General features: G+C 39.6%; 1 protein-coding gene and 1 pseudogene across 3 annotated transcripts in view; one reads left to right on the top strand and one right to left on the bottom strand.

Annotated features, from left to right (window-relative positions):
- Positions 1–364: 364 nt before the first annotated feature.
- LOC104585919 (uncharacterized) lies at positions 365–1,387 on the bottom strand (annotated as a pseudogene).
- An 8,000-nt stretch (positions 1,388–9,387) lies between these two features.
- Positions 9,388–20,059, top strand: part of LOC104585917 (uncharacterized) — a 74,974-nt gene continuing 64,302 nt past the window's right edge. For all 3 annotated transcript variants that reach the window (XR_016082555.1, XM_088898260.1, XM_088898259.1), the window contains exon 1: positions 9,388–9,825. Coding sequence is in view for 2 of the 3 variants with exons in the window: in XM_088898260.1 (XP_088754386.1) it covers positions 9,529–9,825 (297 nt within the window). In the remaining variant the exon portion in view is untranslated. The remainder of the gene's footprint in view (positions 9,826–20,059) is intronic.

The following is a 20,059-nucleotide window of genomic DNA, read 5'->3' as shown; positions in this document are numbered from 1 at the left end:
GGGTGTAAAACCCGGTTCGATGTATTTTTACATTCCGGTCCAATTTTGCGGCCATTTGAATGGGATATAAAAATACACTGAAAATCGGTGTAAAAGTGATTTCCGATTTTTTTTTACTTCGATTATCAATGTATTTTATACATCGATATTTTCGATGTAAAACTCCATCGAAGTAAACAAGGTGTAAAAACTCCAAATCAACCAACGACTCGTCGTCTCCTTTGATCCTCTCTCTCACCGTCGAGCACTTCGCTAGCACCCTCTACACTGTTCTACTGGTCACCCCTTCTCTTCCACTCCCTCCCTCTCTCTCGCTCTTTCTCTTCTTTTCTCACTGTCTTTCACAGATTTGAACGCCCTAATCTCAGAACACAGAGGACGTTCTCAAGTTGTCATCGTCCCCATCTCGCAACGAACAGAAGGTACTAGATCTAGAGCTGGCTACACCGTGGCCTTGTTCATGACTACAACCATTACCAATGGTGCTACTCACATCGTTCTTGCAACTCAAATGGAAATGGTACCCTATACACATTGGAACATTCAAATTCAAAACCCTAGCTCTGGCTCCACTACCACCAACATTCATGCTCTGCCGACTCTCTAATCCTTCCTTCTTTACCCCCTTATCGGCATTCCAAGCCAAAGGCTCGGAGCTTCTTGCGTTGGAGTCTCCACGCTGTACCTTCCAAACTGGGCTACTCCTCCCCACATGGATCCCACCTCAACCAAGACTACTTGGCCATTTTCGGAACTTGTACTCCCCAGCTGAGTTACTGCGTGGACAAGGGCCGCTACTAACCTTCCGAGAAGCTGCCCCTCCAGCGACCATCTTTGGCCGGTTGTCGCTATTCCCTGCTGAACAGCTCCTAGAGAATGGCCATATATTGATGTTGAGCTCCACTGCATTTGCACCACTGCTACTTTTCCTTTCTTTCTTCTTGTCTTTGTCTTTGTCTTCATGATTGTTGGTGGTTGTAAAGGATGCCACGACTGCCGCTTTCCTTTCACCCTTCCTGAAAATGTCCCTCCATCATTTGAATGTCAAAAATACAAGCGGTGACTTGGATAACAAAGTTGCTGACTCTGGTCTTGGGCCAGGCTCTGATTCAGGTTCTAGAGTGTGCATCTCCTCTGCATTGGCTTTGGGTTCCGAGTCAAGTGGGTTGGAGTGGTGGGAAGGGAGGTGGAGCGGGAGCAGAATGCTGTTAATGAATAATTTATCAACAGAGTGGAGGTTGGGTTGTGGGAAGGATGGGTTTTTGACCATCTAGAACTTGAATTCAGGAGAGTTAGAAGCACTGCTCCTCCTTCCACTATTACTGGGTGAGAGAATTTTGTGGGTTGTAGGTGTTTGAGCTTCTAGTTCAATTTTGGGTTTCTCCATAGATGCGATCATGCGAGAGCTGGCCAGAAAGGAAAAGAGAGTGTGTGTGAGAGGGGAGAGGAGGGAAGTGGGGAGTAGTTTTTGTTGTACAGAGGTGGGTGGTGTGAAGTTTCTTTCTTTCCTTGAGAGTCAACACATGGTTCCGTGTAGTAGCTCCCACGTAGGCTTTTATTCCAAAACAATTGAATTTGGCATTAATAGGCATTTTTAATTCTAGGTGTAGTCTTACACCCATGTTAATTCCAAACACACATAAAAAATACTCTCATGATTTACACTCATCTTCCAAATGCACAATAGTATAAAATTAAATTTTGACCAGTTCAACTTTTGTGATGATACATCTGGTCGTTTTTCATTTACATCAATGTATTTTTGTATTTACACTGAAAGCAAACATAGCCTAAAAGAAAAGCTATTGCTCATCTATCTGTCTATCTATCTATCTGTCTATCTATCTATCTATCTATCTATCTATCTATCTATCTATCTATATATGTTGGACAACTTTGTATGCCCTTAGCTTCAATCTGAATTGATGTACTTTTGATATTTAGTGTAAATAAATAAAGTGCATGTTTGATTCATTTCTGGTATAATTCTGTGTAAAACCCTAAAACTGGACACTTATTGAGACTCGTGTTAGTTTAAATGTTCACAGCCATTGGATGAGTCTGGGGAGATTCATCCTGCCAAGGCTAATGCTGGTGTGCCACCAAGTGTTGGGATGGCCTGTCTCGGCCACCAGGGTGAGACCCAAGGCACATGCAGTATGGGATTACTCGAATCTTTGAACCGGACCAGATTTCCAGTATTGCCCTAGACCTTGGAGACAGATGGGCAAAACTGGAAAGTTACACCTGACCCCTAGACTCGATTGTGATACTTCACTGGGTGTCAAATCGGATTGTCTTTGATATGCCAATCAGTGAGATCCTTAGCAGGGGTCAAAACCTGGGCATGTTGGGGCAGTCTGAGAACTCACCTGAGTGGGTGATCATAGTGACAGGATCAGCCTTTTGATCAGACAAAGGTAATGATCGGGAACGCACTCTCTCTGATGGAAACCAAACTGCCGGTAGTTGATTTCAATCGTTGGAATTTTGTTTTGCAAAATTAATATATATATATATGTACGATTTCAAAATGTTTGCAAATGGTTTTAATTCCCGGGATCCATGTGAGTGGAGAGTGCAGCACTGTTCCTTGCAGCCGAGGTAGAGGTCCTCTCTTGTCGAGTAGTGCTTGATCATTATGGGCTGAGAGGTGAAGTGTAAGACCATTTACGATAATACCTGATGGGCTATGCCCACAGTCCCTGGGTTTTTATAAGATGGCTTGGCCCATGGACCACTTAATGTAAGTGTTGGGCCCATAGGGTCCATGTGATGGGCTCAGGGGTTCACTGAGTTTTCTCAGTGAATTCGGCTAGGCCTTGTAATAAAGGCTGGACCGAACCCATGTGGCTGGTGTGTAGATCAATGCTTGGGTCCCATGCCATACAAAGAAGCCCAACTGGGCAGCAGATTGGAAACTAGTTAAGCACTAAACACTTAATGGGCCAAAAGCCCATTTCGAACTGGGCTGATATAATCACCCACTAATGGGGCGGATCTGGGATTAAAGTTAGCAGAAGGATTGGGCCTTTAACATAATCCACTCTGGGAGACCAAATTCAAATCAGATTTGAATCTGGTAACCTCCTGATAAGATCAGGAGTAAGCTAACCTAATCTGCAGATATGATTAAGATTATCCCCTATCCAAATACTGATTTGGATTGGGATAACTCCTAATTAGATTTGGGAGGTTTCTTAATCAAAGAGAAAAGAGGATAAACCCTAAGAGAGAACATCATCAGATTTCAAACAGAGGGTTGTGTGCAAAAAATATTATGCGAATAGAGATTAGATCTCATACTCACTCCAGAGAGAAGAGAAGCAGTTCAGCCATCTTCGTCTCAGGAGTTCTCCTCCAGCCGCCACCATTCTTTCTGACAAGATTCGATATTTGAAGAAGAAAGAAATCAAGAAATCAGTTCTTGATATCAGTTTTGCAAAAGGAGACTGAAAAGTTTTGGTGCTCAAATTTCCCGAGGGTTCTTGAGAAGGATTCAGTGTGTAGGACGCACCCTGCTGGTTTTGTTCCACAGTTGCTGTGTCATCTTCAACAGGAGCAGATCTTGGTTCCTCCTTTGGGCGTGAACACCAACTCTGGGAGATACTGCATCTCTGGATCAGGTATAATCCCTCCATTGTTTTTGGTTTAGATTTGGTTCGATTATGGTTCAAGTAGGATCCTTGAATATTGTATTTTTAAATTAGGGAATGTGATTCCCAGTTGGAAGAATGTAGGAAAATTTTTGAAATTCGCCCACCCATTCCGCAATCTTTATGGCGTCCATTAGATGGATCCTACCATTTTTTCAATATATATATATATATATATATATATAACCTAGAAGCAAAATGTTGTATGTTGCATTTGCCAAATGGAATTTTTTTATATAACCTAAGGTTGTGTTTGGTTTCAAGAAAAAAGTAGAGAAAGGAAGGGAAAGGTAAGGAAAGGTAAGGAAACCTATACCTACCTTTCTCTTCATTTCCCTAACTTTTTCTTCAAACCAAAACATAACCCAAATGAAATCTTAGAATCTTTCCCTTTTTATGCTTTTAACCATTACCATTACAAATTTAATTAATTATAATGATGCCATTGAATAAAACAAAAAAAAGCAATAATAACTTGTCCTTTTCCTTTTCCTCTTTCATATTTACAATGGTACCACTGGTAACTATTTACAATGATGCCACTAAACTTCTACCTTTTTCATATTTGTTAAAAATTGCCTTTCTCTCATTTTATTTACAATAGAGCTGTGTTGGACCATGTCGTATGGGCTGTGCTGAGCTAGGCCGTACTTCCCTCCCATAGGATACTTTAAGGGGTCAGCCCGTGCAAACTTATGTTGTGCAATGGGTCAGGTTGGTCCTTGGGCCAAGTCTTAGGTTAGGTCGGGCCATGAACCAAGCTAACCCATGTTTTTTTTTTTAATTTGAAAAAATAATGAAAAAATTAACATAAATTAAAAAATAGATAAAAATTAAAAAAGATCTTAAAATTTTTATTTTATATGAATTTTGATGTATACAATTGTTTAAATATGCAATAATAAATAAAATTAAAAATAAAATTATATATTATATAATTATTGTGTATAATATACGGCTTGAGCCCGTGCAGGCCTGTGCTGTGCTGCAGGCCAAGTCTTAGGCCAAGTTGAACCACGAACTAGGCTAAGCCATGTTTTTAAAAAATTTTGAAAAAAAAATGAAAAATCTAACATAAATTAAAATAATAGACAAAAAACTAAAAAAAGATCTTAAAATTTTATTTTATATGTGTTTTGATGTACACAATTGAAAATTAAATTATATATATGTTAATATATTATATAATTATTATCAGGCCATGAACAGAGCTAAGCCATGTTTTTATAAATTAATAAAATAGATAAAAAATTAAAAAATATCTTCAAAATTTATTTTATATGAATTTTTCTATGTATAATGGTTTATATATGCAACAATAAAATGAAGTAATATAATAAAATTATATATATTAATATATTATGTAATTATTGTATATAATATAAGGCCTGAGCCCATGCGGGCCCGTGGCATGGCACGGGCCAAGCTGGTCTGAGACTGGATCTACTCCTTACACTTGGCACCTCACAAGCACATCCTATCATGCATTGGGAACATCTCCCGTTATGGTTGGTCCACAGGCCAAGTATTAGGCTAGGTCAAGCCACAAACCAAGTTAAGCCATGTATTTTTAAAAATTTTGAAAATAACAATGAAAATTTTAACATAAATTAAAAAATGGACAAAAAAATTAAAAAAGATCTTCAAATTTTATTTTAGCTCGAGCCCACACGGGCCCATGCCGTGCTGCGGGCCAAGCTGGTCTGCGAGCCAAATCTTAGGCCAAGTCGGGCCACGAATTGGGCTAAGCCTGTTCATGGACTCGATAGCCTGATAGTTCAGCCTGACCCTTTAAATACATTATTATCTAGATATTTATTTTAAATAGATGTTTTTTTTTTTTTCAATAAGGCTCAGTTTGGAAGGAGTACAAATACAAACATGTAGAGTGCAAAAAACTTGTATTTAATATTATTTTGTATATATTTGTATTCTTTTTAAACTAAGCCTAAACTTTTAATTAAAAAGTTTGACAACCCACTTACCATCATATTTTGCCCCTGCAAGGCAGTGACCCTTCCGCTAGTATCTAGGTTAAATGGCAACCCTCACCTAGGGGGCGTGTTATTTTAAGCTCAACAGAGATGGAGCGTATCAAGGTAACCCAGGTCCCTCTGGTGGTGGGTGCCTGATTCGGAATGAAGATGACTTTATATCAACGATTTAACACCCATTTTAACAGCAATTGGAAGTGGGGTCGTTGTGATCAAGAAGCCACCCACTTTAACAGCCGGCTAGATGACCTTGTAATCCGATCATCCGATCTATGCAAGTTGCATGTGGAACGGGAAGACTCGGTGATTGTGGAACAGGGGACTGCTCATTCAATTTCTGCCGAGCTCACATCTCCGCCCCATAAGGGGCCGCCTCACAACTCCCCACGGCACATCCCCGCTGTGCATTGGGAACATCTCCAGGGATGTGCCGTGGGGAGTTGTGGGGCGGAGATGTGATCTCATTTCTGCCACAGAACCTCTGTTTCAACATGCCACTTAATTCAGTAAATCTCTTCATCCTAAAAAAACTAGAATATGGAAAAATTTTCTTTAAATATCTTTTTTTTTTCTATTTTTATGTTGTTTTCATCCTCCTTATCTTTCAAAATTATTTTGTTATGCAAGATTTAAATTATTGTTATTGATGATGCACGGCCAAATCACCCCTCATCAGTTACCATAAAGAATATGTTACGATTGGGTATGCATCTTATGAGTCATGTGTAACCTTTTTTTTGAGGGAAGAGTCATGTGAATTGACATGATACATCTTTGTATTGGGTTGTATCACACATTTACACCATATATCATACATAAGTGTATCTAATTTGATAAAATTGTATATTGACCACTTTTGAATTGTTTTTGAACTTTAATAAAAGTTGAAAATTATAATTATAAAAACTAAAATAGAATTATAATTATAAAAATAAAATAAATAATTTAAGATTTATTTTTTCTTAAAAAATTAGTAAAAACTGAAAATTATAAAAACAATTTATTTTATTTTCCTTAAATGATTTATATGTTTTATTTTACATATAAATTATATGTTAAAAATAAAAAATATTTATTATTTAAAAACTAGAGTTATTATTTGCATAAAATGTTAAATAAATAAATTTTCTCAAAGTTTTAATACAAATTAAAGAAAAATATAATTATAACAATTTTTTGGTAAACATACTGAAATGGAGTGATAATTATTATATGATGTATTAGTGTTCTAGAATCTCTGTATTGTCAAATGTAATGTTTCTCTTTATATAACCTATTTAAGTGTGTTTTTCATGTGTTTACACTTTATTCATAAATAATTTAGCCTTAAATTTATTACTATTGATGTATTTATGTAATTTGTATGCTAAGCAGTTCCATATCTTTTATAGGTATCCATGTATTTCTAAAATATATTCATATCAGTATTTGTACATGAACTGTTCGATATGATATTCCATTCCGATGTTTTATTAAACCCTCTCTGATGTTTTGTTTTTCTTTGACTTTTTTTACCCTCTTCCACCTCTCTCTCCGGCACCGGCGATCGCTCCGGCCACCGTCACCAGGTGTTGGAGTGTTTTTCATTTCAAGAAACCAATGCTCTATGAAGAAAAAACTAGGGAGTGATGCCCCTGCATGTCTTTATTGTGTCTTTGTGCGCACACAACTTTGGAAACTATAAGAGAAAAGACAATCAAGTCGAAACAGGTAAATAGATTTCCTCTTTGACCTCTATTTTTCTCTCTTCATTAAGGTAGAGAAGACAGACCGAAAACAATGGAGAGTGATAGGAAACAAAACTGACCCCATGCTATCCGAAAAGAAGATTTCTCATTTTCTTGGTAACCAAAAGCAGATCAGAGAACCAAGTTAATGAAAACGCCAATGGGAGAAATACTTCTCCCAGAATATTTCATATAAGAAGAAAGTATGATATAAGTAACAAATTTGGGTTCATGATGTAGTTGGGACGAGGCATTATCGAGTTGAGAACTTGAGACGGGATCCCAACGTTTGTACGAATACCAGTTTTTTATGCCCCCTTTTTTTATTCATGATATTCTGAACTTCTGCAACAAATAAACAAGAATCTCTCTCTCTCTAGTTGCATTTTTTTAAACAATAGATTATAAAGCTTCGTAATATGTTATTTTAATCTGCAAAATAGTCGTGCGATGCTGAGATTGATGATACCTTATTGAATGAACACCATGAAGAGAAGGTTCGATATATCTCTGTCAACATATAAGCATACTTGCTCTATCAAGAAGCAGAGTCAGATTTCTCAGAAGGAAGAAGAAAAAGATTCTGACATGGGTTTACATTAATATGGTTTTTTGTTTAATCACCATCATGTCACTTTAGATCTTATGAAACCCATGATTTGATCTGGGTCTCCAATCCATGTGACACTACTGTTACCATGTATTAGATTAAGATTGAGGATTCTGCTTGCTCTGTGACAGTAACTGTACTTCTGTTGGATTCTTTAAACTACTTCAAAACAGTCGTATTTATCATGTAGATGGAACATTAATAAGAAGTGTTGATATTGCAGATTGAAGCATCGGGGGCCTGATTGGAGTGAGCTGTACCAGTATGGACCATGGAGACTGCTTTTTGTCTCATCAAAGGCTAGCTAGTATTGATCCTTCTTCAGGGGACCAGCCTCTGTTTAACTAAGACAGGAAGATAGTTGTAATGCCCTGCTTTAGGCTAGTTAGTTGGAATATTACCATAAACCTGTGTTTAATATATTAAGATACCCTTGAAAGCTAGAGGAGAGAGAGAGAGAGAGAGAGAGAGAGAGAGAGAGAGAGTTCATAGCCATAGCCAAACAACATTTGTACCAAAGCATACAAATTAATAATAAAGTGTTTGAAAATTCAGCTTTCTGTATTGTATCTGTACAAAAGCATACAAATTAATAATAAAGTTTGAAAATTCAGCTTTGTGTAGCCATAGCCAATCACTGCACTACTTTCTCTTTCTCCTGTCGTTTTTTCCTATGCTGGATGAAGTTCATAGCCATAGCCAAAACCTGTAAACCAAACAACTTTCTAAGTGAGTTTTTAATAGCCATTGCATAATAAAAAAGTTGAATGCAGTTCTAAGTGTGACACTCCAACACCTGGTGACAGTGGCCGGAGCGATCGCCGGTGCCGGAGAAGGAGGTGGAAGAGGGTAAAAAAAGTCAACGAAAAATAAAACATCAAAAAGGGTTTAATGAAAAAAATCAAAGCCCCAGACAAAGAACAAGGGTTAGAGCTTACCTGGTGACCGGAGCGTTCGCCAGTGCCGGAGATGGAGAGCGGAGATCCGAGCTCGGGCAGAAAACGGGGGTAAGAGCCTCTCCTCCGATTTGAGCTTCAGGAGGGGCGCGAATATGGGAAAATATCTTCAGGGGGCGTTCCAGCACTTTTGAATTGGTTTTGGGGCTAACTGGCGGGGCTAACGTCCGTCACGTTTGCGTCGCACGCGGGAACGCCCCACCGCGTGCGAGTGGACAGGTGTCAGTCGCACGTCGTGTGGGGCGAAGCGCGGTGGGGCGGTGATGCGAACTCCCAAGTTGCACTCCCAGTCTCCCACCTATATGGAGCAGGCATGACGGCTGTATGATCATTGTTGGTTATTTTTCCCTGTAAAACTGCATTTGATTGGTAGTGGTGTCTGTTGCTGATTTTTGCTTTGACGGGAGCCGTTATTTCCCGCCACCTGCTTTGGCCGCTACCCGCCAAGATAGTGATGTAGTAGTAGGGTCCGCAGTCCGCACAACTTCACACCGGTTTCAATGGCTCTCCTTCGCCTTCGCGTACTTCAAGCCCCCGTAGCAGAAGATATTCATCTGGTTCTCCTTCTCTTCCTCTCTCTCGACTATGGCTCTCTTAACTTTGATTTCTTCTGCTCCGAGCTCGTTCTCCCTCTCTCTCCATCGTCCCCCTCGCACGATCAGACGCTTCTCACTCCCGATCGCTTCCCTTAGTTCATCATCGCCATCATCATCTCCGGAGTATAATCCCAGTGAAAGCGTCCCTTTCTCGACTTCTCTGGGCAAGAAGCCTTTTGTTGAACCCACTAGGCCACCGGATTCCAGCTTCAACTATGCGGTGGTAAATCCGAATAGTAACCCTGTTGTTCGACTTTCTCGCTCCACTGAGTCTACCATCGAGAGGGTAATGGCTTCTCTCACTTTCTCTCATTTCTCTTCAAGTTGGTAATTCGATTGGAGCAGGCCTGTGAAATGGTGATTTAAAGCAGAATTATTTTCTTATTCATACTTGTAATCTGGTTAACGTAAAGTCTTGCAATTGAATATCTTTCAGTAACTTGCCCAAGCCACGGTATGTTGGATTTATGTTCTTTTCTGTACACTAAATCTTTAGGTTGAACAACTGTCATCAGCTTGGTAAATCTTGTCAAAATGTTGGACTTTGTACATTAAGATATTGTTGTTGTTGTTGTTTTCCCCCTTTTCTTTTGGTATCTCACTGATGCAGGAGAATCTGCAGTTGATTCTATCAATCACATTAATTGAGCACCCAGAGATGCAGTGTTGAATGGTTGAACTATAGCTATATACAGTTAGTGATTTAATGCTCGAACAATAGAGACAGAAGATCATTTCCCACTTAAGCCTGTTTATTTATTTATTTTTTAACTGAGGTTCGCGGACACTGTCAAAAAGATGCTCCCTACATCTTGGCTAGTCAAACTTAATTCATATTCTATGGAAAACTATTGGTGTTTTCGGAATATAAAAATAGTTTTAAAATATAGATTTGATATTTCTATTTATATGAAATAATAGATTATTTCTAGATTTACAAGGCTCTCCTTTCAGTGTTACTGATAAAGAAACAGACTATTTCTACATTAATGGAACTATTACCTGACTGAAATGAAACCAACAAATTCTTACCAGGTTGTTGGCCATGCAAGTCCGGGCATCCTTTAAGGTATCTGTATGTAAATTTGTAGACATCACATTAGTAGGTTATAGTGTATCATTAATTTTGTGGAGTTTTTAGAAGGCTGATTCATTATATGTCAAATGGTGCAAAATTACTGATACTCAGCTACTAGATCCTTATATATGACTTATGGTATGCCCATAGAAATCTTTATTCTAAATGACTGAAACTATGTAATAAGCCCTTCCATTGTGTTCAACTCAACATGTTGAGAAGGACATGTTTGAGGTTAGAATCAAAATTGAGAGTGCAAAAGTATGGAATCTTCCGTTAACTTTTTATTCTATGTGAATATCCAAGTTGGAATATGCATCTTTGTAATCCACATTCATAAAAAATTGCAAGTTAACTAAACCACAAACTATGCATCTAGTCTTTGTTTTTCGACCCATTAGTACACTTTTTAAGATGCAGCTTAATGTTAGATTTGGCTGGGCTGATTTCCTTTCTTTCACATGATATTGAGTTTTTAACCATAAGCCTTTGAAGTCAAGTTCTAGACTCATATATATGGGTTGGGTCTTCAACCCTCCAAGTTTTTAGCAAGACCCCTACTCCAATATGCAACTTAAGGAGACTCAGTAAACTTGAGGCATAAACATGCAGAATACAGCTTAGGTGTACCTGTCTTGGCTGAAATTTTAAATCCTGGCCTTGACACTTTTTCCAGGATAGCAACATCCAGGATAGCAATATGGCCGAAGGGATTGCTAAGTGTTACTTTCCATCTTGAACATGTCATGTAGCCTGTCATGCACTATATTGTTAAAAGTTGACATATATGGGCATGTGGAATGGAATTAAAGCCATTCTCTCATGGAAGTGCCTTATAAACAATAATGCTATGGATGCAAGCTACATTGGGCAATGTGGTAGCTATTATGCTAGGCCATTCCTCTCCTTTGACAAATTCCTGTCTGAGACAGCCCTTTTAGAAGTTTTTTTAGGAGCATGGGTGGGAGGTTATATCCTAGATTGCATTTAACCGAAGTGGATGACATTCATGGAGGGGAAAATTCTAGGGGGCATAAATTTCCTTCTAAGTTCTGTGAGATTGAACAACTCATAGAGAGGTAACAAAGGAAGGGTGCTCCTGTCTAGTGGTTGTGGTGGTAAGGGAATATAAACAATATAATCATAATTGGGGGCATTGAAGGAGGGACATTAAAGAATTTCTCTAGTTATGATGTACTCCAATAGCCTGGAAGAGTGGGGGGAATGCAATTCAGGTGGAGTTCTGAAGGTCTATTAATTCTCATAGATAAGTAGGCAGGGCTTGGTTGGATAAAGTTATATCTGAATGTGCTCATATTAGGAATCAGTGTTGGAACTTGGAGGGTTTAAGCCACAGTACCTGTATATATCTGTATCTGGTATTTCTACTAGACCTCCTTTTCACATGTTGTAGAGGATGGACTGAGGGAGTAAGTGACAATGAAAATAATCCTCAAAGGGTCAGAGGTATCTGTTTCTTCTCAGGAATCCTTTTTTACATTTGGGGAACAGGAGGAGGTTATCAACTGAAATTGGTTAAGACTGACCTGATGGTTTTTGAAGATTTTGAAAATCACTAAAATGATTTATGTAAAAGGATTTGATTCTTCTCTATGGGGAGGGAGTGATGCTCAATAATTTTATTGATTGAATGAGATAGATCTTCTAGAGCTTAAAGTCTAGAAGGCTCATGAAGAAGGTACTTGTTATGTGCCTTAGGAGAACTCCCCCCTAAAAGCTAGCTGTTAGAGGGAGGGAACCCAAGCACATATATACCCCACAACATCATCCCATTCTACCGATGTGGGATACCTCACATTAGCATCCCATACTACCAACATGGGACAAATGGATCGTAACATCCCACCATGCTTCCGCAGTCCTGGCGCCCATGCAGGCTGGCTTTGCACTAGTCCACCTAGTCCCTGCTGAACACTGCAATACCGGTGTCACCACCTGCGCCGCACGATTGCAACTGGGAGGCATAGTGTAGGTTCTGATACTATTTGTTATGTGCCTTAGGAGAACTCACCCCTAAAAGCTAGCTGTTAGAGGGAGGAAACCCAAGCACATATATACCCCACAACAGCATCCCATTCTACCGATGTGGGATACCTCACATTAGCATCCCATACTACCAACATTGGACAAATGGATCGTAACAGTACTAAATATTGCCTCCCTCTGTGGTGATGAGAGTTTGGTGACCGGTGATATGTTTGATTATCCTAACAAGTATTTGGTAGTTTCAACTTGAGTAGCCAGAACTTAAAGAGGTTCTGGAAAGGGTTTTTAAGAATGCACTGATATTGTTTTTTTAAGATGTTAGTACTTTATGGTACTTGTCAGTTGATTAAATCGTCCACACATTCTTCTTATACAAACTGAAGCCCATATACTGTCCACCCTTCCCAAGATTTCAGACAACTGTGTGACCAGCTTTAGGTTATCATCTTCATCTAAGCCCTGTCCCAACTGTATGGGGTCAGTTACTTGAATCCTGTTTTACCATTCCATTCTGTTCAGTGCCATATCAGTTGTTAAATTATGAGCACTTAAATCATTTCTTATCACTTCCACCCAAGTCCTTTTCAGTTTACCCTTAGCTCTTCTAGCTCCTTCAACTTATAACAGATTACTTTTTTTCTAACAGGTTCTGTAGATGGTCATCTATGCACGTGACCAAACCATCTCAACCTACTTTCTCTCATTTTATCACCTATTGGAGCTACTCCTAGGTGATAATGGCCTTAGATAAAAATGAAGTTCTTCTATATGTAGTTGATGCAGGAGCATCTGATGATGGCTACAATGGGTAGCCCTGAATCATGTGCAATGTGGCCATGAGAAATCAAAGACATTAATTAGGGTATCTTGTTCTTTCCAAAAGTAGTTAATCTATTAGCTTTTCCTAGGACTATTAAGAACGCAAGTGCTAGAACTTTAACTAGTCATTGGTAACTGTATTTGTTTTGGAGCCAGATTTTCCTTTTTTTTTGATCAATAACAGGAAATTTTCATTAATTGAAGATAAGATACAATAAAGCACCACAGAGAGAGATAAACTCTCTTAGCTCTCTCCGAGGTGATATCGAAATACATAACTTACAGCATAGCCCAGAACATCTGATCCCTTCCCACCCCTTTGCCAAAGTATCAGCAAAAGCATTTGCACTCATTTTTACCCGCTGCAGCTTGATCTCTATATTTTGAATTAAGCATTTGAACTTTCTTCTTTCATTAATAAAGTTCCACCAACCAATCTCTTCTCTTTGCAGCCGGTTTACTACCAACTTTGAATCCCCTTCAATAATCAATCTTCTAATGTTTAACTCCTTCACCTTTTGAATTCCTTCCATCACTGCCATGATTTCAGCCCTTAATGAATCTCCCACACCTATTGGGGCTGAGTATAGAGCAATAATTCTTCCCTCCTCATTCTGGAAAACACTTCTAATGCCTGAAGGACCCAGATTCCCCTCACTACTTCCATCGAAATTCAACTTAACAAACCACAAGGAGGTGGGAACCAAATCAACCTAATAACAGCTTTAGGGAGAGAACAATCTGCCACCTCCTTCCACTTTCTAAGCAAGTCATTTGTGGAATATCTTCAAAGCTGCTCAAGTACTTGACCCACTGGATTACTCTAATTGTAATGGCCTCAATGGTCGCTTCTCTACTTCCATGTCTGAAAAAAAACTCTTTGATTCCTCTCCTCCCATATTGTCCATCCAGCATACTGCTGCCCTTGTACACCTCCGCAGAATTCTCCCCCTTCTTTTCCTCCAACTAATAAAAGAAGAATTGAACAAGCCTTGTACATTTGGTGGGGGGTTCACCTGCACCCAAACAAAGAGAAAAACCATTCCCAAATAATAGAAAGTGTTGAGTTGGGCTTAGTTGTTTTTATTCTTACTTTAAGTTATTTAGTTAGGAAGTTGTTGGGCTTTAGGCCCATTAGTTTATGTTTTTAAGTTGTGACTGCTCAGCTACTTTAGTAGCCGCCCTACTAAGGGCATTCTTGTAATATCTCATCCTTTAAGTTAAGTATAAATTATAATGAGGGGTTGGCGGCTAGGGTTAATCTAAGAATCCTGGTTGACTTCCTACTCTTTTCTTCTTCTCTACTGTTGAAATCTTCATCTTTTTCTTCTTTCCTTTCACAAGGAATTCAACTAAATCTGCAGTCAGTGATTTCTACTTGGTATTAGAGCAGGCCGAAGATTCCTTGAGTTGTTTTCTCATGCAGCCCTAGATCGGCCGACTGCATGGTGATTTAAGAGGCTGATCAAAGATCTCAGGTAAGCCCAGTTTTTGGATTTTTTGGTGGATCTGTTTGCCTTGTAGCTGGTTTGGGGTTTCTCATCAAAATCAGGAAAAAATGGAGAAAGGGGAAGAGTTCTGTTTCTGTTGGACTCTTCAATTTTGACCTAGGAAGTGGCGCCCTAATTTTTTAGGGTTCCTTGGAGTTTTCTGTAGGGGCGGTTCAAGTCCTGCCTGATTTGGAGGCTTCTAGAGAGAGCGGCTGCCTCTTCTCTCTCTTCTCCTGTTCCGTAGAAAAGGAATCTTTTGTGGGAAGACAGTCTAGGACCCTAGAAAGGTGGTGTTGGTTCCAGAAGTGTTTTGTTTGATCTTCTTGCATATTTCAGTTATTTTCTTTACAATTTTTGAGAAGCATGGAGGGTCACGGAGTTGAAAATAAGCCCGAGAGTGAAATGAGACCAGTGAGAGGAGGTGCTGGAGACCTTTTCGGGATTGGGACCATTACTACAGTTAGGTTGGATGGTGCGAATTACTTAGAATGGTCACAATCTGCAAAGATTGCCATTGGTGCTCGTGGGAAATTAGGGTATAGCACTGGTGAAGAAGTGAAACCCGAAACTAGCAACTCCCGGTGGGTACAGGAGAACTATATGGTGATGATTTGGTTGTTTAATTCCATGTTGCCCCATATAAGTAAAAATTTTTTATGGGCAAATACAACTAAGGAAATATGGGATGGGGTTGCAGAAACCTATTCATAGAGGGAGAATGTTGCTAGGGCTTATCAATTGAGAAATTAGATTATTTCTACAAGGCAGGGAGATAGACTTGTTGCAGCCTATTTTTCAGCCCTTAAAAACCCTGTGGCAGGAGATTGACCATTTAGAGACATTTGCTTGGGAAACCACCAAGGATGCAGCTACCTATCAGAAACATCTAGAGAAGTATAGGGCGTTTGAATTTCTTGCTGGCCTTAACCTTGAGTATGATATTGCAAGACAACATCTTCTTTCCAGGGACAGTGTTACCCTCTCCCAGGCATATGCCTTTGTGTCAGGGGAGGAGAGCAGGAGAGATGTGATGATGAAAAATCCTGTTTTTGGTCAGTCTGCCATGGTGAGTACTGTGAAACCAAAACAAAGTGGAGATCGAGGTGGCAATGAAATCAAGAAGGAAGATAAAAGAGATTTGATTTGTGACTATTGTAAGAAGCCTAAACACATAAGAGATACTTGCTGGAAGATTCACCCACATCTTGTGCCGAATAGACTGAAAAATAAGAAGGTAAATGCTCACATGGCAGTTACTGGTGACATTTCGGCCCCTCCTACTACAGTTGCTCTGGAGTCTATTGTAGCTGCTGCGGTAAGGGCCGAACTTGAGAGGTATGGGCAACTTCTGAACCAGTGGGATACAACCAGTTCCAGCTCAGCAGCAAGCGGATAGCAAGGTACAGGTGGTACTGATGGAGTCCACTCTACTTCCTTTGCTCACATAAGTAGTTCACATGTCACTACAAATTATGTTTCTACTTTAGGTAAGGAGGGACCTCCTTGGATTATAGATTCTGGAGCCTCAGAGCACATGACCCATAACTTTATTATTTTTTCCTCTTACCAGCTCTGTTCTAGCAGAGATAGGGTCTCCACAGTTGATGGATCCCATGTTCTCATTGTTGGGAAGGGATCTGTCAAGATTAGTGATTCTATTTCCCTTCCCTCTGTCTTTCATGTTCCCAGATTGAGCACTAATTTGTTATCTGTTAGTAGTTTGATTAAGAACCTGAATTGCTCAGTAATTTTTTTCCCGGTCATTGTATTTTGCAAAATTTGGATTCAAAGAGGACGATTGGGAGTGGTCGTGAAGTGAATGGAATCTACCTCCTGGATGTGCTTCCTCCTCATCAGACTCATCATGTCAGCAGGGATGGTGAGTCAGGGTCTGTGGGTCAAATTATGCATAATCATTTGGGCCATTTACCTTTTTCTGCTTTGAGTTTTTTGTTTTCAAAACTTTTTGAGTCTGTTAGTTTGTCATGTTTGGAGTGTAAAAAGGTTGTCAACTTGGAAAGCATTGTAGACATTCATTTAAACCTAGTAATAAAAGGTGTTATTCTTTTGATGTTATTCATTCTGATGTGTGGGGACCTTACCATGTTCCTTTTGTGGGAGGCTATTGATATTTTCTCTTATTTGTGGATGATTTCTCACGATACTCTTGGATTTACCTGATGAGATCCCGCAATGAAATACCATCCTTGGTGAGGCAATTTCATCAGATGGTGCTAACACAGTTTGGAACAAGAATAAAGGTGTTCAGATTAGATAATGCCAGGGAATATTTTGAAAAACACCTTGCCTCATATCTGTTAGAATATAGTGTTGTCCATCAGAGCAGTTGTCCCTACAATCCACAGCCGAATGGAGTTGTAGAAAGGAAGAACAAACATATTGTTGAGATTGCAAGAAGCATGCTGATCACATCTACAGTTCCAGTTCGGTTTTGGGGTGATGTAGTTCTCACAACAGTATATCTGATTAATAGGGTGCCCTCTCGTATGCTTGGATTCAGCACCTCATTCAGTCTCCTTTTTCCTGAGGGGGAGATGTTTCATATTCCTCTCAGGGTGTTTGGGTGTGTCTGCTTTGCACATTTCCTTGGTTCTCACCGCTCGAAGCTTGATCCCAAGGCAAAGAAGTGTGTCTTCCTTGGATATGTAGAAAATTAGAAAGGGTACTACTGCTATGATTCAGTCTCTGGGAGCCGGTATGTTACCATGGATGTTACCTTTTTTGAATCCACATACTTCTTCTCAAGGAATCCTTCTCAGGGGGAGTGTTTTAGGGAAGTGATTCAGCAGTCTATTCCTCTCCCAGTTCCAGTCCCTATGTCTACTCCTGTGCTTGACCCTCTTGTGTCACCTACCTTACCACCTCCTTTGCATCTTGCTTCTCAGCATTATTCACGACAGGACTTCACAGGGAGGTTGATTCGACTACAACATAACTCACATCACTTCCTGTTGGTTCCTTGGTGACTCTAGATTCAGTTGACATGGATTCGGGTATTCCTCTTGATCCCGCTATTGTTTCAGTTCTCATTGATTCTACTAATCCTGTTACAGATAACCTCGATCTTCCTATTGCTCTCAGAAAAGGAAAGAGAAAGTGTACTGCTCATTGTATTTCACAGTACTTATCCTACAGTGGACTTTCTCCTTCCTACTGTGCTTTTCTTTCCTTTCTTGACTCTGTGTCTATACCCAAGGGTGTTAGTGAGGCTCTCCCCAAACCTGAGTGGAAGACAACTATGTAGGAAGAGATGAAAGCTTTGATTAAGAATCAGACATGGGACATTGTGGATCTACCAGAGGGCAAGGAGATAGTTGGATGCAGATGGGTTTACACAGTAAAATATAAGGCAGATGGAAGTATAGAAAGGTACAAGGCCAGACTTGTTGCAAAAGGGTATACACAGACCTATGGCATTGATTACTTAGAGACCTTTGCACCAGTTGCAAAGATGACCTCTGTTTGGATACTTCTTTCTCTTGCTGCCACATACTCTTGGCCCTTGTTTCAACTTGATATGAAGAATGCTTTCCTAAATGGGGATCTGCAAGAGGAAGTGTATATGGATCTTCCTGCTGGTTTCTACAGTGATGCTGAAAAGGGAAATGTATGCAGGCTTAAGAAGTCACTTTATGGCTTGAAACAATCTTCTAGAGCATGGTTTGATAGATGCAGAAAGGCCTTGATTTCTTTTGGCTACAATCAGACTCAATCCAATCATACCTTGTTTGTGAAGCGAAGGGGATCTTCGGTGTCAGTCCTAATTGTTTATGTGGATGATATTGCTGTCACGGGGAATGCCTTAAGTGAGATTGATTGTCTGAAAAGGAATCTACATAAAGAATTTGAATTTAAGGATCTTAGAGAACTGAGATACTTCTTAGGCATTGAAGTTGCAAGATCAAAACATGGAATTTTTATCTCTCAAAGGAAGTATGTCTTGGATCTTCTTCAAGAAACAGGGAAGCTTGGAACGAAGGCAATTAGTACCTTTATTGATCAGAACCATAGAATCAATGCATCAGAAGGTGAGCCAGTAAAGAACATTGGGAGATATCAGAGACTTGTGGGTCAACTGCTATACTTGTGTATGACAAGATCGGACATTTTCTATGCAGTAAGTGTGGTAAGTTAATACATGCATGCTCCACGAGTCTAGCATTGGGAGGCAGTTGACATGATTCTTGCTTATCTGAAAGGACACTCGGGTAGAGGCATATTGTTTACTGATCATGGATAGTTGAAACTAGAGGCTTACACAGATGCAGATTGGGCAGGATGCCTTGATGACAGGAGATCAACTTCAGGAGTGTGCACCCTTGTTGGGGGTAACCTTGTCTCATGGAAGAGTAAGAAACAAACAATGGTGGCAAGATTAAGTGCTGAAGCTGAATAAGGGCCATGGCACATGGAGTTTCAAAACTTCTCTGGATTCGTTCCCTATTAGAAGAAATTGGTGTACAGGAAGAATAACCTATGATGTTGTACCGTGATACCAGGCAGCAATTAACATTGCCCATAACCCAGTCCAGCATGACCGAACTAAGCACATTGAAGTGGATAGACATTTTATCAAAGAAAGAGTGATTTCTGGAGAAGTTTGTCTTCCATACATTGCTTCTGATCTGCAGCTCGCTGATGTTCTCACAAAAGGTGTTGCAAAGAACAAGATGGAGCATGATCTACGCAAGTTGGGAATGTGTGACATTTACTCCCAGCTTGAGGGGGAGTGTTGAGTTGGGCCTAGTTGTTTTATTCTTATTTTAAGTTATTTAGTTAGGAAGTTGTTGGGCTTTAGGCCCATTAGTTTATGTTTTTAAGTTGTGATTGTTCAGCTACTTTAGTAGCCGCCCTACTAAGGGTATTCTTGTAATATCTCATCCTTTAAGTTAAGTATAAATTATAATGAGGGGTTGGCGGTTAGGGTTAATCTAAGAATCCTGGTTGATTTCCTACTCTTTTCTTCTCCTCTTTTATTCTCTACTGCTGAAATCTTCATCTTCTTCTTCTTTCCCTTCACAAGGAATTCAACTAAATCTGCAATTAGTGATTTCTACTGAAAGAAAAGGGCAGGAAATTAATAAGTGGTAGAAAGTCTCACCATT

Source organism: Nelumbo nucifera, chromosome 2 (genome assembly GCF_055504915.1).
Source record: "Nelumbo nucifera cultivar China Antique chromosome 2, China Antique-T2T, whole genome shotgun sequence".
NCBI classification, from domain to species: Eukaryota; Viridiplantae; Streptophyta; class Magnoliopsida; order Proteales; family Nelumbonaceae; genus Nelumbo; species Nelumbo nucifera.
The sequence above is the reverse complement of the archived record's forward strand: the minus strand, read 5'-3'. Positions and strand labels throughout refer to the sequence as shown.